Below are 24996 nucleotides of genomic sequence, written 5' to 3' on the forward strand. Positions count from 1 at the left end.
ACTTGTCAAGGACATCACTCACTGTACTGCAAGTGTTCACTGAGTGCTCATGGCCAGCACTCAGGCAAGTGAATACACATTTGGAGTAATAAAATATGGGGCATCAGCTAACTTTCAGAATATTTTGCTTGGAGTTTTGTCCTTGTCTAGTTTTAGTTGGCTGCTGGGATCCCTGAGAATAAAAATACAAGTGTGTGCCTGCTCCCAGCATTGACGAGCTTCATGAACCTTGAAAATGGAACACTTTATTTCTCTGTAGGATGTGAGCATTTGATAAAAAACTTAAGTTCCTGAAAAAATTTCTGGAGACAAAGTTGAGGATCAAGTATCATCTGTGCTTCATTTCTTTTGGGAAGATGTGTGTTCTCTAGGTGTGGATATTGGAGTTGGCACACTGACATGCACCCTAATGACCCTCAGCTTGGGGACCCAATTCTGACACCTGCTGGGCTTTGCTTTCTTTGCTTAACTAGTTCTTGAAAATTCTGTGTGATGGTGAGAATAAGAAGTTCCAGGTACATAGAAACATGAATGTCCACAAACATGCAACCCCCAAACTAGATGCAGTCTTATCTTCAATCGCATAGATTCAAAATTAAAGAGACTATTGAAACCTTGGCACTGCTAGAGACTTTTGAACTAATAGCTTTCTGGAATAATTTTCTATCCTAAGAAATAGCTCACAGAACAACCCTATATTTTACTGGGCCATAGTAAACATTTTGGGCCTTAATATAATGCCATTTTATTAGGAAAGACAAATATAATGAATTATCTTATGATTAATAATGAAAAGTGGCCACTATTTTCCATTATTGGTATATAACTAAAATAAAGCAGGAGTGCTACGGTTAAAATAAATCAGTTTAATTAAAATGTTATGGTTTAAGCTTTTTGCCTCCTTAATTATCCTGTCTGGTTTAGTTTTTGGTTTTTTTTTCTGACTGGGGCCCTAGGTGCATGCTTTAGGGAGGGTAGAGCTGGATTTGGGTTAAAAGCAAATTGTCAGTAGCCTGCTGCAGCTGAAGGAATTGCTCATGGATGAGCTGGCGAGATGCAGCCTCACATTTATTTTCTATCAATGATGCTGACCTTCCTTGGACGTTTTTCTACTGCAGAGAAGACCACAGTGCATGTCCAGTAGCACCTCATTTATCTAGAAGGCACCTACCTCACAGCTCATCTCTCTGCTACCGGGTTTAGTGGTGGTAAGGACAGGGGAGCAGGACGTGGTTGGTGGGTGCTGTTGGAGACAAGTGTGTGGCTGGTAGTTAATTTCCCTGCTGCCAGCAAGGGAATCAGTTAAATGATGAAAACAGCTGAGACTTAAAGCTGAACCATCTGGGGTCATTTAATGTAGAGGTACAGTCTAGAACTGATGGTGGTGTAGGTTGGAATGGATACTAGAATTATTAAAGCAGAGACTATGGGGTTCAAATGTTTGTTGAAAAAGATGAGGAAACTACAGCAGATTAGTCTTTTTGCTTAAGCTTGCATGGAATGTTCATCAAGTTAGACTGCATTCTGGGTCATAAAACATACCTTAACACATTTAAAAGAATACAAATTCTCAGATCACTTGAGATCAGGAGTTCGAGACCAGCCTGGCCAACATGCCGAAACCCCATCTCTATTAAAAATACAAAAATTAGCCAGGTTTGGTGGTGGGCACCTGTAGTCCCAACTACTTGGGAGGCTGAGGCAGAAGAATAGCTTGAACCCCGGAGGCAGAGGTTGCAGTGAGCCAAGATCATGCCACTCTACTCCAGCCTGGGCAACAGAGTGAGACTCTGTCTCAAAAAAAAAAAAAAAAAAGAATACAAATCCTACAATGTTTGCTCTTAGATAACAATGGAATTAAGCTATTAATCAGTAACAGAAAGGTAGCTGGAAAATGCCAAAATACTTGGAGATTAAACAACACATGTGTAAATATCATGGGTCAAAGAAGAAATCTCAAGATAAGTGAAAAAATATTTTGAAATAAATGAAAATGAAAACACAGCTTATTATAATTTGTGGGATGCAATAAAAGCAATGCTTAAAGGGAAATTTATAACACTGAATGCAGATAGCACAAAAGAAGATCTGAAATCAATCATTTAAGTTTCCATTTTAAAAAAGTAGAAAAAAAGAGCAAATTAAACCCAAAGTAAGCCAATGAGAAGAAATAATTAAAATTAGATTAAAAATTCATGAAATTGAAAATAGGAAATCAATAAAATAAATAGAAACAAAGTTGATTCTTTGAAAAGATCGATAAGCTCCATAAGTCTCAAGGCATGCTAACTAAGAAAAAAAGAGAAAGAACACAAATTACTACTATCAGAAATGAGAGCGGGGATGTTACTAGCAATCCCATGGAGGTTAAAAGGATAATAAAAGATAATGAAGGAATTTTATGAATGACTTTATACCCACAAATTTGATAACGTAGATGAAATGAACCAATTCCTTGAAAAATAGAATTTGTCAAAACTCACACAAGAGCAAATAGACAGTCTGAATAGGTATATCTCTGTTAAATAATTTGAATCAATGGTTAGTAACCTCCCCAACCAGAAAGCACTTGGCCCAGATGGGTTCACTGGTGAATTCTACCAAAGACTTAAGGAAGAAATGATACTGATTATCTACAATCTCTTTCAAAAGCTAGAAGCAGAGAGAACACTTGCTAACTCATTCTATGAATCCAGCATCACCTTAATACCAAAACCAGAGAAAGACATTACAAGAAAACTACAGACCAATACCTGTCATAAGCATAGATGCCAAAATCCTCAACAAAATATTAGCAAATCAAGTCCAACAATATATGAAAATAATTAAACACCATGACCAGGTGGAATTTGTCCTAGGTGTATAAGGCTGGTTCAACATTCAAAGATCAACTAATGTAATGAATATCAACAGGCAAAAGAAGAAAAATTGCGTGATCATATCAACAGATGCAGAAAAATCCAAACAGTCTTTCATGATAAAAACACTCAGTAAAGCAGGAATAGAGGAGAAGCCCCTCAACCTGATAAACAATATCTAAAAAAAAAAACCTTACAGCTAACATCATACTAAATGGCGTGATGGTGAGAAACCTGAAGCTGTCTCACTAAGATCAGGAAAAAAAAAAGATGTCCCCATCACTACTGCTTTTCAACATGATACTGGAAGTCCTGGCTGATGCAATAAGACAAGGAAAGGAAATAAAAATATATAGATTGGGAAGAAAGAAGAAATAAAACTTTGTCTTTGTTTACAGATGACATGATCATCTATGTAGAAAATCTGAAATAACTGACCAAAAAACAAAACAAAAACAAGCCCCAGAACCTTCCTGGAACTAATAAGGGATTATAGCAAGATTTTAGGATTTAAAGTTAATATACAAAGTCAATTGTTTTCCTATATACCGGCAATGAATAAGTGAAATTTGAAATTAAAAGCACATGATTATTTAAATTAGTATCCCTTGAAATGAAGTACTTAAGGTATAAATCTAACAATATGTATAAGATCTACATGAGGAAAACTCAAAACTGGTGGATAATATCAAAGAAGAACTAAGTAAATACAGAGATATTCCATTTCATGGAGGGACTCAATATTGTCAAGATGTCACTTCCCAGCTTCCTCTGTAGATTAAATACAATCCCAATAAAAATCTCAGCAAGTTATTTTGTTGGTACCAAAAAACTGAGTCTGCAGTTTATATGGAGAAAGAAAGCTACAGTACTCAAGACGATGTGGTGTTGGTGAAGGAATAGACAAATAGATCAATGGAACAGAATAGAGAGCTGAGAAATAGACCCACACAAATATAGTTAACTGATCCTTGGCAAAGGAGCACAGGCAAAACAGTGCGGCAAAGAGGGTCTTTTCAACAAACGGTGTTGAAATAGCTGCACATTTGCACATCCACAGGCAAAAAAAAAAAAGAGTCTAAATACAGACCTAACAAACACTTTTGACAAAAATTAACTCAAAATCGGTCACAGATCTAATGTAAAATGCAAAACTATACAACTCCTAGAAGGTAACATAAGAGAAAACTTAGATGACCTTGGATATGGCAATAGATTTTTAGATAGAACACCAAAGACACGATCATGAAAGAAGTAAATGATAAGCTGAACTTCAGTAAAATTAAAAGCGTCTGCTCTGAAAAAGACAAGGTCAAGATAATGAGAAGACAAGCCACAGACTGGGAGAAAATATTTACAGAAGACACATCTGATAAAGAATTATTATCTAAAATTTACAAAGAACTTTAACAAATCAACAATAAGAAAACAACCTGATTTAAAAAAATGCCCAAAAGACCTAAACAGACACCTCACCAAAGAAGAGGTACAGATGGAAAACAAGCATATAAAAATATGTCCCAAATCATGTCATTAGGGAATTGCAAATTAAAACAGCAATGAAATACCACCGTACATCTTTTAGAATGGCCCAAATGCAGAACATTGACAACACTAAATGCTGGTGAAGACGTGGAGCAACGGGAACCCTCATTCATCGCTAGTGGAATGCAAAACGGTACAGCCACTTTGGAAGACAGTTTGGCTGTGTCTTGCAAGACTAAATATAGCTTTAACATATCATATTTACCCAAATGAATTGAAAACTTATGTCCACACAAAAACCTGCATACAGATATTTATAGTGGCTTTATTCATAACTGACAAAACTTGGAAGCAACCAAGGTGTCCTCCGGTAGGTGAATGGATAAATAAACAGTGGTACATCCAGAAAATGGATGAGTGTTTGGTGCTAAAAAAGTGAGCTCTCAAGCCATAAAAAGATATGAGGGAAACTTAAATGCGTGTTACTAAGTGAAATAAGCCAATCTTATAAGGCTGCGTACTGCATGAGTCCAATTACATGCCATTCTGGAAAAGGCAAAACTATGGAGACAGTAGAAAGATCAGTGGTTGCCAGGGGTTGGGAGGACACAAGATGAATTGGGAGAGCACAGAGGATTTTTAGGGCTGTGGGACTATCCTGTATGATTCAATAATGGTGGATCCATGCCTTTATACATTTGCCAAAATCCATAGAATGTACAACACCATTGTAAACAATGGACTCTGGGGTGATAGTAATGTCTCAGTGTAGACTCATCCATTTCCACAGATGTACCATTGTGGTTTGGCATATCACTCGTGGGGGCAGCCATGCATGCGGGGGCCGGGGGTAAATGAGAGCTCTTGGTAATTTCTGCTCTATTTTGCTGTGAAGTTAATGCTGCTCTAAAAAATAAAATTTATCAAGTTTTTAAAAAAGGGGTGGAGGAAGCTATTTCCGACCAGTGAAATGATATACCCAGGACGACATTGCTCATCTGGGGGCAAAACCTGGTCTTCTGAGTCCAGGGTTCCTACCAAACACTGGAAGAAAGGCTGTTGCCTGCAGGTTCAGGGAAGTGTATGGTACATTTTTAAAATAATGCCACAGTGCATGCAGGGGAGGAACGCCAATCTTAAGGCTTTGATTTCTGGAAATTTACTTTTGTGGTGTCACTCATAACTGATTGGAAAGGATAAGTGTGTGTGTGTGTATCTGTGTGTGTGTGTGTATGCATGTGTCTGTGTGAGTATGCGTGTATCTGTGTGTGTATGCATGTGTCTGTGTGTCTGCATGTGTGTATGCATGTGTCTGTGTGCGTGTATGTGTGTGTGTGTATGCATGTGTCTGTGTATGCATGTGTGTGTATGCATGTCTCTCTGTGTATGTGTGTGTATGCGTGTGTGTATGCGTGTGTGTATGCATGTGTCTGTGTGTGTATGCGTGTGTGTGTATGCATGTGTCTCTCTGTGTATGCGTGTGTGTGTATGCATGTCTTGGTGTGTGTATGCATGTGTGTGTATGCGTGTGTGTATGCGCATGTCTCTGTATGTGTGTATGCATGTGTCTGTGTGTGTATGTGTGTGTGTATGCATGCGACTGTGTGTATTTGTGTGTGTGTGTGTGTGTGTGTTATGTAGGGAGAGGGTGCTTATATTGTTACTGTGTTACTTATGAAGGACTGGGGACATTATTGTTGCATAGTGTAACATTCAGAGGAATCCTCATTCTTTTAGAAAAGGAAAAGAAAATCTCTATGAAGGTGCACACAGGGAGGAACCATGTGATAACAGGCCACATGTTTTGTTGATGCCTGTTGTCACAGAATTAGAAAATACACAGAAGAAATTCTTACAGTGCAGTTGTCGAGATTGCGGAAAGTTCTCATCTACCCTCTAATGCCCCATGAGACACAGCAAGCTGACCAGGTAAACTGTGGACCCTGGGATCTTGTTAGGCCTGACTCCCACAGTGTGGGCATGGTTCAGGGATTTGAATATTAATGTCCTCTTTCTGAAATCAGACCCTTGACTGCCATTCCCAGCATTCTTAAGCAGTACCATGTCCAGAATTTCTCCAGGGTTTGTGTTCAGTACGGTGGCTGCAGAATTGTTACTGGTGAGCAGAGTTTATTCTTGCCTGGTCCATGGGGCCAGACTAAATTGAGCTCTGAAAGTTTCAGTGGTAAATTCCACTTTACCTTTTATGCCAATATAGGGGAGTCTATTCTCAAGTTTAAAGCCAGATGGAAAATGGCAAGTTCAAGAAGAAATAGTATTCTGGAACTTTGCTCTGGGGGCAAAAATGAGTATTTCTGATTTGAAATCAGGTTTTCTGAAAGAATCCATAAGTAAATTTTAAAATTGCTTTTGTTTATATTTGTGCTTATTAAAACACTCCCTGTTCTGGACCAATCTTAATCTTCTAGGCAGAATTTATTTAGTGTTAAGAAAATGGCAACTCTTTGGACATCTGTTACATGGGATAATATAAAAATAATTTTGAAAATTTTTTAAAGGCAAATGTGACTGGAGTGTGGGCATGAGTGTGATATGAGGATGATGGCTTGAAGACGAGCCTTTTAAGAAGCAATTTGGCCACCTAAGTGCATCCCATCTTAGGAAGAAAGGATGGGAATACCCCAGACCTGGCGTGCGGAGGGAGCACCTGTGTGCTGGGTCCTACTCCACATTACCTTGGGTTCTCCCAAGGCTGTCTGCAGGTGGAGCAGCCCTAGGGAGCCTCCGCCCCATGGGGCCTCTGCCAGGTCTCCTCGAGCCTGCTGGAGAGTGGTCCACACTGAGAGGCTGGGAGTTACCATGGCAGCCAAGCACATCCTCGGTAACCAGGCACCCACAAGTGCTGGGAGTTTCCCCAGAGTACAGTCTGTGCAGACAGTGGGAAAGGAAAGAGCACTTTGCCAACACAGGCAGACACTTGGGGAGTCAATCATTTTGGAATCCCATGAACTTGTGAGTTCACTGTTGTCTCTGTGTGGCTCTTGGTTAAGACGAGGAAGCACTGGGCTGAATAAAGATGTTCAGGAGCTTCTTTGGCAAGCTGGTCCCCTAATGGCATGCTGCAAAGGACAAGAAGATCCCACTGGACAAGTCCAGCTGTCCTTTCAGCACAAGACCTAACTTTATGCTGCTCTCGTCAGTTACTGGGCTGAGACCATGTATACGCCCAACCATCAGTCATAGACTCTCTGGGCAATTACGAAGCAGGAACAAAATGTACTTTTATATATATATATATATATGGTTAGACTCTGAACATATATGCTCAGTTAAAATTGGTGGTGGCTATTAAGTGGTAAGGAATAGGACTAACCCCAATAATAGGTTGCTGGATTGTGGATGCTCAAAAATGAAATTAACCTTCCAACGGGGGTGCCAGGAAAAGTGAAGTTTTCGTGGTGAGATGAGGGAGCAAATTAAGAGAGAGCAGCTGGGGGGAATGGTTGGCTGACAATCTGCCATCACCCGAAAGCTGTGTGGGCACCAGGAGACAGCATAAGTTGTGTCTGTAAGTGCTGCAATGCAGAATTCCTTGCAGATAATAACGGGACTTGAAATTGATGCCTTCATTTGGTGACCCTGATAGAGGTGGGGATGTGCGATTTCTTTTCTTTCTTTCTTTCTTTCTTTCTTTCTTTCTTTCTTTCTTTCTTTCTTTCTTTCTTTCTATCTTTCTTTCTTTCTTTCTTTCTTTTTCTTTCTTTCTTTTCTATCTTTTCTTTCCTTCTTTCTTTCCTTCCTTCCTTCTTTCTTTCTTTATCTTTTTTCCTTCCTTCCTTCCTTCCTTCCTTCTTTCTTTTCTTTCTTTTTTTGAGACTGAGTCTCACTCCGTGGCCCAGGCTGGAGTGCAGTGGCATGATCTCAGCTTACTGCAACCTCCCCCTCCCAGGTTTAAGCTATTCTTGTGCCTCAGCCTCCAGAGTAGCTGGGTGTACAGGCAGGAACTACCATGCCCAGCTAACTTTTTCACATTTTTAGTAGAGGCGGGGTATTACCATATTGGCCAGGCTGGTCTCAAACTCCAAGGTGATCTGCCACCTTGGCCTCCCAAAGTGCTGAGATTACAGGTGTGAGCCACAGCACCCGGCCTTGTGAGATTTCTTAGCCAGGGTGGGATTCTATTGGTTGTGGGGTGGCTTCAAACAAACCAAACTCCCAGCCTTACTCAAAAAGAGGGACCAGGTCAGACTATCTGGAGAGAGTTCTGCCATTGGCCTGATGACAGTCTGTGCCCATGGCATCGTGATACCAAAACATGAGACTTTCTAGAGAAAAGAGAATTAGGTATGTCATGAAAAAGAAAAGCACTGAGATCATCACCATGAGAAAATCAGAACTTTTGGGGATTTCCTTACCCTGACTCCATTTATTTTACTTGGACTTTCACATGGGAGGGCACCCCTGTACTTAGCAGATGCTAAAGGTCTTAATTTAGTCATCATCCCTGACCCAGGGAGGTGCTCTGTGGGGTCAAGGGTGTGGGGCAAGTTAAGCTTGAAAGATACAGGGTCCCCCGGAAGATACTTCTAGGGGGTCATTGTCCAGATGGGCAAGAGCCAGACCCTGCAGGGAGAAGCTCCCCTAGAGAGACCTCAGTGGGTGGGCATGGCTGAGGATTTTGTTCTGCCCAAGTCTGAGCTACGGGAGGGTATTTCTCATACCCATGCCCACAGTCAGCAATGCTGAGAGATGATGCCAGGGCGATGCCCGTGATGGCCGGATCTGAGGACAGTGCTCCTTCCCCTCTTCTAAGAAGACTGGCTGAAGACCCAGAGGTTTGGGTAATGCACGGCTGACCGAAACTCTGATCTCTGCACTCCAGTTGATCGAGTTCTACTAGTTGTGTTTAGTGATAAGACCCAAGACTGACATACTCCATAAGGCATTCAGCCTGGACTAGGCTCTTTGTAGCCAAAAGTCTGCTCCTAGGCTCCTGGAAGACCTTGCCCTTTTGCTTGAATGTTTTGTGATTTCTATCAGAGTTTTAGAAACGATGATGATTACATGTGTATTTCACTAGTGCTTGTTGGTAGCAGATATTTACATTGCCTGAGAAAAACAGCCCTTCATATTCTTATAAAGATTGGCTTAGTTGATATCACAGTATTGATGATCGGTGTTAAAACAATGGGCACTGAGCCTTAATCTTGAAATGGGCAATTACACAAAGTCGGTAGGAACATTTCATTCTCTGAAATCAAGATCTGTTTACTATGTGGCCACAATTCTCCGGCCAACCACAGTGCGTGTTGGGATTTGCGTCTAGGGGGTATAGTGTCTAAAAATAACTCTATAAATACTGTTTTCATCAGTGATAAATCTAATCTCCATCACTTAATCATGTTGACCACCCCAGTGAAATATTTTTGTGTGCCTTAAAAGTATTTTGCCTTCCTTTTCCTAGGACTCTCTTATTGAATTAGGTGGATACATGAAGCTTTCTTTTACCAAGGCAATGAGGCCAAGTAAAAGTTTGACTCCTTTTACATTTATTTAAGTTTTATGGTGTTGAACTTTGAGATTTGTTTCCTCCCACTTAGTTGTTTCCTCCCACTCTTCCATGCAGTTGAAGGGTCACAAGCTTTTTGCATGATCTATATTGTAGATACCATTACCTACTTAGTTTCAGACGCAGGATCAAATCCATCCTTTATCTGTCGACAATATAACAACATCACAATGATTTGTTACATTGTTACATTTTTTTCTTTCTCATCTGATTTCCAGGAAAGCACTCATAAGAGAACTTGATATGTTTTTCCATAGAACTAAAAAGATAAGGAACCTAGCTTGGCTGACTACATCTGGCATTAGAAATGCTTCCTTAGAAGACAAGGGAGTTCAGCTTAGTGACACAAAGAATGTCATTTAATATTGACTCATCTAAAAACCCCAAGGTCTGGACTTTTTCCATCCATTATGTCTGTAATTACCAATCTTTGTCTTTGCTTCAGACTCAGAAAGCGCAAGAAATCCAACAACCCTTTACTATACTTCCGTGTCTCCCTGAGCTCTTTTCAAAGGACCTTTTGGTTTTCCATAAGAAGCATTTAGTTCTTTAATTACACATTAAACTTCTAGCTTAGTGGCTAGAGAGAGCAAAAACTAGTGCAATTAAACATGAGCTAGTTCCAGGTCCACATTCATCACCTTGATCAGTTGTAAATTGTAGGCTAGAGAAAAATAGCAAGAAAACAGAGGGAGACATCTGGGCCACCTATTTAACTCTCCTCCAAGAGAGCCTAAGAGAGAAGCCATGTGGAGGAGCGAGGCAGGTTTGATGTGTGGCAACCACTGCAAGTCTGGGCTGCTTTGCTGAGCAGAGACTGGCAGCCTGAGCTATGTACATCATCCAATGCCTGTGTGTGCCACTGAAGCAATATTTCAGCAGCTGGGCTGGGAATGCCCATTTCTCTGTAGCTCATTAAGGAGTAATTTTACTGTATCCACTTTCTGAGTTGACCACTAGATCCTGGCTGGCTGTTGACTCTATTTGCCACTCTGGAGGAATGGCGTGAAAAGGAAGGATTCTTCCTTTGAGACCCTAACTGAATGACTGGGCTCTCTAAGTCTTGTGAAGCAGTTGTCTCTTTGACAACTGAAAAAAAAAGAGTTATGTTATTTTGAACAGACTTATGAGTGATTTCAATAATTTATGCTGGAAAAAAAGTCATTCTTCTATATTGCCTAGGACTCTCTTAAGAGTACAGTACAATATTTCATAGTACTTAGTACTCTTACATACTATTATTAATAGTACTATTACTAGTACTTAATAGTACCAATAGTACTTAACAGTACAGTACAGGGGTCAGCAAACTTTTTTTATACAGGGCCAGATAGTAAATATTTCAATCTTTGCTGGCCACACGGTCTCTGTTGTAATTACTCAGCTCTGCGAGTGCATGTGGAAGCAGCCATAGGCAATACACAGACAAATGGCTGTGGCTGTGTTCCAATAAAACTTTGTTTGTGGACATTGAAATTTGAATTTAGGATGATTTTCACATGTCTCAAAATATTCTTCTTTTCTTTTTTTTCCCCCAATTATTAAAAAATGTAAAAATCACTTTCAGCTCACAAGTGGTACAATAACAGGCAGCAGGCCAGATACTTTTTTTTAGCAGATTTGGTTTGCTGAAATTTTTTGTAGTAAAAATAGCCCACAGCTTAGGGCCTTGTGACCTGGATTTGAGACAAGGAGCTATGATTCACTGGCCTTTAAACTTGGCCAATTTGCCCAAACCCTAGTTTTCCCTCTATAAAATGTAAATTATAATACTCAACCTCTCATGGTGAATAAGAATGAAATAAGATAATTTGTACAAGTGCTCTTAATGCTCTCAAACACCACACCATGTTGGGTAAAATATTGTTTTGTTATTATTATACATTCTGTGATTTATCAAAATCTCTTAGCAGCCTTCTGACAGAATTTTGACTTCTAGATGACACTCTGCATCTAAAGCACTCAAGACATTAAAGGCAGAAATATTAGGAAGAGGCGTGCTTTACTCAATTTTAAATTAAAGGCTAACATTTTCTTAGATACCGGTTGGCCATAAAGTTCAGAAACAAGATAATGTTATTTTAGTGTATTGTAAAGTAATATCAATGAATCATCTATTATGTATATGTTACCTATGTTTTTCAATGTTAAAGCCATCCATTGAAAGGAAATCATCCTTGAAGATAATGTTTACAATATATAGAGGACACTGAACTTTCAACTACCTTCCTGACATTTCTAAATCATACAGAGTATCACCCAAGTCAAGGAAAGAAAGACTGAAGAGTAGCCAGACTATTAGCAAACTGTTTTGGAAATGATTTACTATGAGTATATTAATTGTATTCTCTCAGCAAATCAAATGATTTCCCATTCTTCTGGTGAGTTCAGGTAGTTTTCTAATAGCATTCTTATGCCCCCTTTCTCTGTCCACCAGTTCCCACCTTTTTAAGTAGTTTCTAAATATCCCAAAGACACTGGCTTAAATCTAAATAAAAAAGCAAAGGGGAAAAAAGTAAGAAACCTGAAATGTAAGAAAATGTAGGGATGGAAAGCATAAGAATGTTGCTCTGGAGAATTCAAAATTTAGACTATTAAATGAAGTCATGAATAATTTTTAAATTGGAGTGCAATGAAAAATAGACATTTCAGAGCCCTAGCTTGGTTAGACCTGCAAGAGAAAATTGTGCTTAAGAAATAGGTTGACATTTGTAGCTGGATTTCTGTTAGGGAACATAAGGTACTGAACTAAAACCATAGAATTGGAACTGGAGAACCAGGGAAACAGCAAAGGATGGGGATAGATGGAGGAAGGGAGTGGGGGAAGAGAGAGTTCTGCCTCATGGACATAGAGGGGATATATGTTGGAACAACCAGGCTGGAAGGCCATGTTTGAAGGAACAGAAAAGTTGACATTTGCTATGTTAATGTAAAAGAGTATAGCTTACCCAGGGGACAGCTAAAACAGAAATGATTTTATTGGTTCCATAAAGTTGATTTATAAATGAATGGGTGCTCTTCCAGTTGGAGAGCATGTTGGGGTGGGTGGGGGTGAGAATCCGAGGAACTCAGCAGCCTTGTGGTGGGGGGTCATGCTTGCAGCTGAACCTGCCCTTCCATCCAGGAGCACTTTGTTCTGTCAAATTGAGGTCAGCTGTGGCAAACCATAACCCTTAAATTCCAAATTCTTATCTGGCTCACGGATCCCACCATGCTTTAGGGAAAAGTGACTCAAATACATTAACCAAACAGACCAAAGGATCTAGTTGAGAGTGATCTTCATTAGTTATGGATACTGTTGTATTAAAAGAGACTTTTAAAAAATTCTCATTGCACTTGGTTTGCTAATGGAGTGACTGAGGGAATGAGGACTGGATATTGCAGAATAGAATGAGTGGAAATTGTGGGGTCAATTTTATTGAGCTGTCTTAATGGAAAACACCATTCACTCACTACTCGCTGCTTAGAAAATCAGTCTCAATGAACTTTCAGTTCCAAATTTTAACAGTTGACACAAAATACACTGTTAAACTGTGTTAACAACTGTAGAAAAATAGACATGTTTGATAGGGACATTCTAGTAAAAGGTTCTTCAGGAGCATCCTCATTTAAAGATTCAGAGGCTCACATTACAAAAATGAGATTTGGTTCAAGTTCTGTCTCCAACTACATTGACAACAAAGACAGTGAGAAACAGGGAGAGACCTCACATCTGGGTGCCCGTCACAGACACAGAACTGACAGGTGCACGTGGCCAACGTGTTGTCAAGGCTCTTCGTTCGGTTGTGCTAAAGGGCAGGCAAGCAGGGATGAGGCCCTGAGCTGCTTGCTCTTCCAACCAGACACGGGGGTGTGCGCTGTCCTTTAAACCTTAGCAATGGAATTAAAAAGGCCCAGTGAGTCTTCAAGAGCTAAATTAGAAGACATTTTGCAGCCCCTATTCCATCTTGTTTCGTGCCTGCCATGGCCTGCCCTGCGACCCTGGCAAGGCTGCAGGGGAGCTCCCCAAGCCAAGAGTGCCCTTCATTAGGCTGCAGAGAGGTCAGGCCATGGCTCCTCCCCGCAGCCTCAAGGGGAGTGTATCGAGCTTCCTCCTCCCGGACCACCACCTCCTTCTTAGAGTGTGCAAAATAAAGAAATGATTCAACAGAGATTCAATGCAAAAAAGGAAATGCTGGCAAACAGGAAAGGGCTATGGCCAACAGTTTTGTTTTCCTTAAAGTCAGTGCCAAGAGGCAGTTGTCCTGATCCAAGGTCTCTGAGATGGGAGAAGAGAGGCCCCGAGGTTATATTTAGGAGCCACTTTCCTTATCCTGGGACTTCTTTTTTAGTAGACAAGGTCCCCAGACTACAGCAAAGGCCTGTGCAATCAGGTCAGGGAAGGCAAGGGAAACAAAGAGGGACAGCTAGTTTGATCTCTTTGACCTCCATGGTGCAGAGCCTCAAACTGAGCACAGCTGTAGGAGCTGAAAATAAACTTGGATCCATTCAATGAATATTTATGATGGGCAACTGTGTTAAAGAACAAACAGCTTATAAATGCAAAATGAATGTGAAAGATCTGTAACAGTGCAAAATCTCCACCTGCCCCGGAGGTTTGATCTAAGATTTGTTTCCTTATTTTTTTCATTTTAAAATTCAGATTTCCAGTACAAATACCCTTCCTTCCTTCCTTCCTTCCTCCCGTCTTTCCTTTTTGCAGATTAAAGTGAATTAAGGCTGGAGTTTTTTATTTGTTTTCTTTTGATTGAGAGACACTGGATTTGATTTCTAACCTGTGGCATACTCTAGAGACATTTCTTAGACAATCATCAAGATTGTTGATCTAATCTTTGAATACTGAACTCTGGTCATTTGAAAATAATAAAAGATCACAATGCAAGAAATGCTGATGGATAAGCCCCAGGGACAGGCGAGATGTCATTCTCAGAAAGCCAGATAGAGTCAAAGTGAGAGGTCGATGATTATAATGCATGCCACTCACTACATGCCTTTGTGAATTTCATGGCTTTAGACCCCAACCATCTTCTGCTAACTTACCATGTCTCATTGTAAGAGTGTAGAGAAACTACAGCTGGAGAATCAATGGTTTTGCAGAAAAGTTTCCTAAATTATTGTACTACAAAGGGCAAGAGCTCATGTGAAAAGTAAAAACATACCTTTGGTGACAGGCTAGAGAATATTTCCTTCCTGGTATTCCCCCTCCTCCAGGCCAGTTAGTGAGGCCCTTGTTATCTTTTAAAAAAAGACATCTGTTTTGTAACATTTCACAGTATATCAGCATATTGGTGGTGGGTTTTGCCATCTACCAGACCTCTCAATTTCCCCCAGACCTATGGCTTGTTAGATTCAATGAAAGGATCAGTGTGGGAACAGTGAGGTACCCTAACGTCTGCCAGTCTGAGACACAAACAAAGGCCATGCACTGAAGGGCCAGCCGTCAACTGGATCAAAATAACCTGGAAAACACAGACATCAAAACAGAAATGCCTACTGCATGTTAGGAATCTTTCTTTCTTTCTTTCTTTCTTTTTTTTTTTTTGCTTCTTATTTCTAAAGTTATATATCTAAACCTACATTAATGATACATCTATGTACAGTATTTAGCAGTTCTGTTCTATGGTACTTTTGTACATGCTGGGTTTTATTACTAACTACAAAAAGAAAATAATTACATAAGGCATATATATGTACAGTGGTTTGTCTTCAGCTCACCTGGGCCCTGTAACTGCCACACCCACATGGGGGCAAGCACCTCACCCTGTAGTAGATGAAATGAATTGGGATCCATAAAACTGAGGGCTCCACTCTGTGTCTCACTGAATGAATAAATAGGCACCAGAAACCTTGCTTGTCATATCCCAGGTAAAATCTTTGACACACCTTTTTGAGTGATCTGGTATTGTACAACACATGCAGGTAAGTAACTGAAATCTCCAGGAGTTGGGTGTGTAGTATTTTGGGAGGAGACCAGGCTTGGGCCACAAATGAGGGCACTTTGCACCTTCATCAAATCCATGTCTACCTTGGCAATCTGAATAACTGAGAGAGGGCAGGTAGATATTTTACACCTTGAAGATTTGTTTTCTGGTCATGTAAAAATTAAATACAAACAAATAAAGAACAAAGCAAGAGAGACAGAAAAAGAAAGAGAATGAGAGACAAGGAAAGATTGTGTTGGGGGGAGAAGAGAAGGGTTTGCCCAGCTAGGGCACTAAACTTTGGATTCATTCTCCAGGTTTGCCACATCACCATTTCTTTCTGTTTGCTCTTCGAGGTTCTTTTCTTCCTCTTCAGTCTCCAGTTCTGCATGTTGGTTGAGTTTGCTGGATACAGACCAACTCAGGGGCAGCTCTGCCCTGCTGGCTAACTCGGCCAGCTCTTTGGCACTAAGGGATGGGGTGCTGGTCTCATAGGTCTCATGGAAGCTGTTGTAGTCAACTTCGTAGAACCCATCCTCCAGGGTCAGGACAGGTGTGAACCGGTAACCCCACAGGATCTCACTGGTGATGTAGGAGCTTCGAGCTTGGCATGTCATCCCTGCAGAGAGAAGAATGGAGGCTTTAGCATATGTAAGTGTGGGCTTTCCATGGCCAAGGAGTCACAGAGAGCCAGGAGGAGTACTGCATGCAGCCGTTGAGACTGACCTGCATACGATGCCACACTTAGTAGGTGTCATTCATGTTGTAGACACATGCTAATGTGCCATGGAGATTCCAGGCCTCTTAAGGGAGTCCTGGGGAACAATGAGAGAGTCCTGGCCCACATCAAGCCACATTTGCCTGCATGGCCATGCACACGCAAAGGAAATCAAGTGTGCAAATGCACACAAGTTTTCGCATGTGCGTGGCTATGTCTGGTCCACTCTGCTCTGGGAGAACCCTGAAGCCATGACTCTGGCCTCCTACTGCTCTTGGAGGTTTAGCCTGGGTTCTAATGGGATTTGAGCTCTTTGGCCACAGACTTAGAATGAAATTTCATATATGGAACTACACTTAGGCTGCTTTTAAGCTAGAGGCCACAGATCAGTGTTACCCTCCCACCTGCCATTAACACACAGGCCATGACTGTGGCTCCAGATGCAGTTGGAAGGGTCACCCACCTGAATTTGCACTTTCCGTAGGCCCAGTGGTCATAGTTGCTCAGACTGTGCAATCATAACTACTTTAAAAGCTTTTCCCCCTTCTCTTTTTTTTTTTTCTTTGAGATGGAGTCTTGCTGTGTCGCCCAGGCTGGAGTGCAGTGGTGCGATCTCGGCTCACTGCGACCTCCGCCTTCAGGATTCAAGCAATTCTCCTGTCTCAGACTTCTGAGCAGCTGGGACTACAGGTGCACACCGCCATGTCTGGCTAATTTTTTTTTTTGTATTTTAGTACAGACGGAGTTTCATCGTGTTGCCCAGGCTGTTCATGAACTCCTGAGCTCAGGCAATCCGCCTGCCTCGGCCTCCCAAAGTGTTGGGATTACAGGCGTGAGCCACTGCTCCTGGCCACTTTTCCCTTTTCTTAAAGATAAGAAGCCTTTTTGTAATTTGCATAAAAGCACCACTTGAGCTACCAGCAGCCCTGGAGTCAGGAAGTAGCTTTTTCTTAAATATGAAATGGCAGAATGAGGAAAAGTCCAGCCACCTCCTTGGAAAATAAAAATAGGCAACAAGTGTGGCATAAGATATGAGAAATGACACGTGTGGTTTTTTAAAATTTTTTTCTGAGGTCAAAGAAATCTTTTATACAAATTCTCAGGAAATGAAAACATTCATTCAGTCATTAATCCAGGGCTGACTTCTCCATTAGGCAAAAAGGCGTGGTGTCTACAGCCCTTGATACTTTTAGAGGCCCGTGAAAATGTTTTAACTCTTTTAAAATCAGAAAAGATAAACTTTTAGATGGAATGGTAATATATTTATCTTTATGCCAACACAGTTGTAAAATATAACTTAAAACATTTTCTTAATGGGGCAAGGGGCTTACAAAGGCAAGATCACCAGGGACTCATGAATATAATACTGTGGCCCTGTGTCCATTCATTCAGGAGAGCAGCCAGCCAGCCAGTCAGTATGTCATCTGTTAGGACCACCAATAAGTATTACACAGCTGCTTTGTGCTGAATGCAGGTGGATTAGGGAGAAGAGAATACCTGTGAATGTTTACACAGAAGGATCCAGAGCTACACAACATTCCTGCAGCACTGCATTTGCTCCTTGTGTCTAGAAGAAGAAACTGGGGTGCCAGGGACCTATGTGGTTGACTCAGCTATAGCTGTCAGAGCCTGTGCCAGCACCAGCCCTCACGCCAGCTCTGTGCTCTTCCTCCTAATCTCAAAACCGAAATGTGACCCTTTTTCAATGTTTCCCTGAATGACCCATAGAAGCCCCGCCTTTATGCCTCTAAAACAAACATTGCAGGGCTTTTAGATATTAGGAAAAAAAAGGTCAACACTGATTTGATTTTACTTCTCAAACAACGTTTCTCTTCTGAATTATTTTCTTTATCTGTGCTTGAGGGTGGGGTGAAGACAGGTGATGGCAGTGATATGTGGGCTCAGAATGAGAAACAAACAGGAAGTCAAGAGGAATAGGTGATCCAATAACTCTTTGTCCAGCAAGGAAGTACATGTTTATGGTAAAGTGGCTAGAAAATAGAGCTGTGATAACAGTTGGGGGAAACAGCAAGCTAATCAAAGAACAAAAAGAAATTCTGGGGAAAGAGGTTCACAGGGAGCTTTGGAAAGCTCTGACATATTCCTGAGAAACTAGAAGACCACATGCATGTGTAGGGCTGTGCACATGCCCAAGAAAAACCAGAGAAGGCCCTGAGCTCTCACTTCTGGTTGACACCGAGTCTCTGTGCAAGTAGGAGGTGAAGGTTAATGCAGAGTTGTAAAGTGCCTGACTGAATGTTGAAGGCACGTCCCACCATGTGCATAGAGACCCTCGACAAAGACTGGGAGATTTTTGGTTACTGGCTCTTAAGAGAATCTGTCTAATTACTAGCTGATCACTAAATTAACTGAGCAGAGACTTTAGTGGCCATATACACAAAAAGTATAGACCTTACAAAATTAGCTCAGGAAAGTTACTAAAAAACAAATAGCAATGGCAACAAAAAACTCTGAAAAGGAGGGAGAATCTGATTTTCAGGGTTACTACATTATATTACTTAAAATGCCTGTTTTCAACAAAAATTTATGACACATGCAAAGAAATAAGAAAGTATGTCCCATACACAGGAAGGGAAGCAGTCAATAGAAACTGTCCTTGAGGAAGCCTAGGCATTGGATTCACTAGAGAAAGACTTTAAATCAGCTATTTTAAATATGTTCAAAGAACTAAAAGAAGCCATGTCTAAAGAACTAAAGGAAATTAGGGAAACACTGTTTCCCCAAATAAAGAATATCAATAATAAAAATAAGTTACATGTAAAATCCCAACATAAATTCTGAAGTAAAAAGTATAATAAATGAAAGAAAAGAATTACTACAGGAACTTAACAGATTTGAGCTGGCAGAAGAGAATCAGTGAGGCTGAATATAGGTCAGTTGAAATTATTGAGGTATAGAAAGAAAAAAGAATGGAGAAAAATGAACAGTGCCTCAGAGACCTGTGGGACAGAGCAAGCATACCAACATATGCATAATAGGAGCTCCAGAAGGAGAGTATAAAGAGAAAATAGAAGGATTATGTGAAGACGTAATGACTGGAAAGTCTTTAGTTCAATGAAAACCATTAATCTATACATCTAAAAAACTTAACGAACCACAAGTAAGGTGAACCCAAAGAGATTCACACTGAGACACATCATAATCAAACTGTTGAAACATGACGATGAAGGTAGAATCTTGAAGGCAGCAAAAGATAAACAACTCATTACATGCAAGTGATTTTCAATGATATTAATAGCTTATTCCTCATTAGAAACCATGGAAGCCAGAAGGCAATGAGAAGACATTATTAAAAGCACTGAAAGAAAAAGACTGGCAACCAAGATTCTATATCCAGCAAAATTATCCTTCACAAATGAAGGAGAAATGAAGCCATTCCATGAACAAAAATGGAGAGACTTTGTTGCTAGCAGACTTGTACTCCAAGAAATAATAAACGGAGTCCTTCAGACTAAAATAAAAAGACACTAGATAGTAACTCAGATGAGAACAGGTGTGTTCAGGGTGGTATGGCCATAGACTAGACCGTAACTCAAATCCACATGAAGAAATAAAGAACACTGGAAAAAGTAACTACATAGGTAAATATAAACGTTTTTCTCCAGCATGATTTTAAGGTTATTCGATTTTATGGCAATTATACTATTCCATTTTGTTGGGGGAAATATTAATAATATTGGCTTGGTTTGTGTAGGTTGTCTTAAGTGTACTATTATGGGCTGAATTGTGCACCCCCGCCCCCACATTCATATGTTGAAGTCCTAATTTCCGGTATTTCAGAATGTGACATATTTGAGATGGGATCTTTAAAGAGTTAATCAAATTAAAATAAGGTCATACTGGTGGGCCCTAATCCAATATAATTGATGTTCTTATAAGAAGAGGAAATTAGGACACAGACACACACAGAGGAAAGATTATGTGAACAGAGGGAGGAGAATGGCCATCTACAAGCCAAGGAGAGGGGTCTCAGAAGAACCAGCCCTGTTCACATTTTGTTTTCAGACATCTACCATCCAGCCTTGTGAGAAAATAAATTTCTGATGTTTAAGCCACTCAATCTGTGGTACTTTGTTATGGCAGCAAACTCAATACACTTACTGACTTCTATAGGGAGAGGAAAATACCTTTCCATAGTGCCATTTGAAGAGGAGTATTTAATTTATGTAATAAGATAAGTAAGATTTAAGTAAATGCTCATGGATGCTTTTCCAATTTTTAGTCATCATTTTTATATCAGAACTCATTTAAAAAAGGATAAAAAAGAATATTAATGTTTGCCTATCAGTAAAATATTAAAAAGTATTTCTAGGGTAAATTGATAATTTTCTTCAGAAAAATTCCTGTCTTACGTATTGACTTAGGTCCCAGTCCAGTCTTTAAAAGTGTGATGTTTTACTGAATTTGGAAAAGTAGCAAAATAAAACCAACTGAGTTAGCCTCATAAGCAAGGCAGAACTGCCAAGATGACATCTGTGTGTGTGTGTGTGTGTGTGTGTGTGTGTGGTGTTTATGTTGCATATCAGGGACATCATCATAAAGGCTCCCAGAACTAGGTTATTTTGTGAGTAAAGTACTTTCTGGAAAAAGAGATGCTTCATTTGGTGAAGAGCAAAAGGTGGAAAACCTGATCTTGATCTCCTTTGAGCATGCAGTCATAGGTGTCTGTTTTTCTTATTGTATTGTGAATGCCTCGAGGATCTATTTGTCTTATTTCCATAATCCTTAGCATTTGCACAGTGCTTCAATATTGGAGGTTCCCAATAAGTACTTGCTAAGTGAAAAGAGTGGACTTGGGGAACTGTACAGAAACAGCTTAATATTGTTCATTGGCCATGTCTGAATTTATTATTAAATAAAAAGATGGCTTGTGAGTCATTAGAAAAGAAAGTGGGAGATTTCTGCTTCCATCATCATGTCAGTCTGCATATGAAGGACCCTTAGCTAAGATATAACACAATGCTGGAAAATTACAAAATGTCTTACCTTTCGTTTTATGTATTTATTTGTTTGACAAGTACAAATTATACATATTGATGGTGTACATGATATTTTGATATATGTGTATGTTGTGAAAAGGCTAAGTCTAGCTAATTAACATATCCATTACCTCACACAGTTATTTTTTTGTTGTGAGAACATTTAAAATCTACTCTTAGCAATTTTTGGCTATATAATGCATTGTTGTTAACGGTAGTTGCCATTTGCATTTCTATTTTTGTGACAGTGCTTGTCCTCTCCTTTATCTTGAATGCCCTTCCCATAGTAAAATGCTGCTCATCTTTCAAGAGCTAACTAATGTGTGGTCTCCTTTCCAAAGCACATTGTGACCAACCAGTCTCTTGCTGGAACTATCGAGTTCCAGGCCACCATCACACTTCAGTGACCTATCACAGCACTTACCAGAGTGTTTTACAGCAGTTATATGTGTCTGTTTTCCTTGCTGAATTGTGAATGTCCTGAGGATCTATTGGTCTTATTTCCATATTCCTTAGCATTTAGCACAGTGCTTCAACATTGGAGGTTCCCAGCAAGTACTTATGGTTAAGTGAAAAGAGTAGACTTAGAGAACCATATAGAAACAGCTTAATATCGTTCATTGGCCATGTCTGAAATGTATTATTAATGTTAAATAAAAAGATTGCTTGTGAGTCATTAGAAAAGAAAGTGGGAGATTACTGCTTCCAGCGTCATGTCTGTCTGCAGATGAAGGACCCTCAGCTAAAATATAATACAATGCTGGAAAAGTACAAAATTCATAATTTGAATTAAACCTGAGTTCAATAAAAGCAAGAGATGAGCCTTCTGGGGCTGCTGAAGAGGGAATAACACGCCTATTCCTTCCCACCAAGTATAGTTGAGGCCTCTGGACAATGTACAAAATGAAACCACCTGAAGACTCTAGAAAGTTCACAACAGCAGGACGATTGGAGAAGGGAGTCAAAACTTGAGGGATGAATCGTCTAGGGATAAATTTTTCTGCCTTCCTCTTTTATTTTCTGGCTTTAACCTGAGAGTGGCCCCAGTGTAGAACTGGGGCGGCAATGCAGAACAAGTGCTGGCAAGAAAATCTCAGAGAGAAACCCTGCCTTTCTAACCGGAGGACCAGGAAAAGGTGCTGCTGTGAGTCAGAGACGGGAGTGGGAATCCCCATTAATTGAGTGTGAGGACTTCCCCACCAGCCCTGAGTGCAGCCTTTGTCCTCAGCTGCTCTGCAGTGCGGCGGTGACACAGGTGCCAAAAACTGAGAGAGAGCCTGTCTTTTTGGACCGAGTATTGAGAAAGGGGAATTCCAGGGACCAGAGTTTGTGGCTGCATTTTCCTCTTTCCTCTGACTGCTTTACCCTAAGAGTGGCCCCGATTGTGTAAAACAATGCAGCAGCCCAGGTGGCTCAAATGCTGAGCAAGTCTTGGCTTTAGAGAAAGAAGTATCAGAAAAGGAGGCCCGGGAGCTGAAAGTGGGGGCTGACCGGGGGGAGGGGTGGATCTCACAGAGGAGAGAACTGGAGAAGAGGATTTCCAGATTCTGTGTATGAATTGATATAATTGTGAGCTTTGCATGCACAGGACAGAAAACAATAAGAAAAGATGAACTTAAAAATTACCTCGTTTTGGAACATATGACCACACTTCTAAATGTCAAAGAAGAAACCATAATGGAAATTTGATAGTACTTAGGACTGAGTGATATTGAAATTCTAAATATAAAAATTAAAGGGCATATAGAAAGTAAGAAAAATTTATATGCCTAAATGCATATATTAGAAAACAAGAAAGTCTGAACATTAATGTTTAGAATATTCAACTTAAGACATTAGTAAATGAACAGCAGAATTAATTCACGGGAAATAGGCAACAAAGATCATTGTATAAATTAATAAAATATAAAACAAGTCAACCACAGTGAGAATCAATAAAGGCAAAAGTTGTTTTTTGAAAAGTCTAGTAAAATAGACAAATCTCTGATCAGACTGGCCAAGTAAAAGGTGTAGAAGGCAAAAATAAATGGCATTGGGAACTCAAAGTTATACATAACTACAGAAACAGCAGAGACTGAAAACACAAAAGGAGATTATAATAACTTAAAAATATAGACAAAATGGACAATTTTCTAAATCATATAAATTACCAATACTTATTTAAGTAAAAATAAAAAGCAGAGATACCTTATAACCAGTTATGAAATTGAGCCAGTGATTAAAAACTTGCCATAAAGAAATTACAAAGCCCAGACAATCTTAAAGATGAGTTCAATGAAATATTCTAGGAAGAAATCATGATAATTTTACATAAACTCTCCTAGGAAATAGAAGAATCATTTCCTAACTCATTCTATAAGGCAAATAATCTTGATAATAAAGTCATAAATATAGTACAAGAAAGAGAGAAAAAAAGGGAGAACACAAGCCCATATTATTCACTTGTGTAGCTACAAGAATCCTAGAAGAAATATTAGCAAACCAAATCCAACAGTTTAGAAAAAAAGACACCATGATCAAGTTGGGTTTATTCCAAGGAATGCAAGGGTGGTTTAACCTTAGAATACTGATCATATAATTTATCATGTTAAAAGATTGAAAGATCATTTAAATATGTGCATAGAATTCATTTGATAAAATTCAAAAACCACTTATGATGAAACTTCTTAATAAACTTTGAATATGAGACCAACTGTATCTACCAAAAATCTAAACAATCATTATTTTTGATGATGATGATGATCAAAAGTTAGGATTGTTTAAAGTCAGGACAAGTGATTTTAAATACAGATGCAGTAAATGCTTGCTATTGCCTTTTCTATTCAGTATTTTACGAAAGGCCTTTGCCAGTAAAAATAAGATAAAGAAATAAAATAATTTGATTCAGAAATAAATGAAACTTTCATTATTTGCAGATAATATAACTGTGTACATAGAAAATCCACAAGAGTAGTACAACTATTAGGATTACTAAGAATGTTTAGCAAGGTGGCTAGAATTTAAAAATCTATGCAGAAAACTTATGTATCTTTTTATATACCAGCAACAAACAAAAGACATAACAACAACCCTTCACCATTTCCTCTAGCAACAAAAAAAACCTAGAAATCAATCTAATAATAGAAATATAAAACCTTTATGACAATTTACAAATTATACAATTTGAGAGACAGTAAGGAAGATTTAAATAAATGGAGAGATATATCATGTTCATGGATAGGATGATTAAACATCCTAAAGATGTCAGTTTTTCCCAAGGTACTTTATAGATTCAATACAATCCCAACAAAACATTCTTAAAGTCAAAAAAAAAAAATGGATTTGACAAATACTTTCTTACACCATGAGGAAGTACAAAGACTCAAAAGTCAAAACACTCCTGGAGAAGAACAAACTGTAGGGACTCACTCTATTAGATCACAGGACATATTTAGTAAGTATGGACATGTGCAACAGGAAACACGTATGGTTATGTTCATAGCAG

The 24996-nt window shown here is 39.5% G+C and overlaps 1 protein-coding gene across 1 annotated transcript in view; it reads right to left on the bottom strand.

Annotated features, from left to right (window-relative positions):
• Positions 1 to 5924: 5924 nt before the first annotated feature.
• Positions 5925 to 24996, bottom strand: part of KCNJ6 (potassium inwardly rectifying channel subfamily J member 6) — a 305527-nt gene continuing 286455 nt past the window's right edge. Inside the window, exon 4 of the mRNA XM_004062781.5 lies at positions 5925 to 16413. Coding sequence (XP_004062829.1) covers positions 16088 to 16413 — 326 coding nt within the window. The 3' untranslated portion in view covers positions 5925 to 16087. The remainder of the gene's footprint in view (positions 16414 to 24996) is intronic.

Source organism: Gorilla gorilla, chromosome 22, assembly GCF_029281585.2.
Source record: "Gorilla gorilla gorilla isolate KB3781 chromosome 22, NHGRI_mGorGor1-v2.1_pri, whole genome shotgun sequence".
NCBI lineage: Eukaryota > Metazoa > Chordata > Mammalia > Primates > Hominidae > Gorilla > Gorilla gorilla.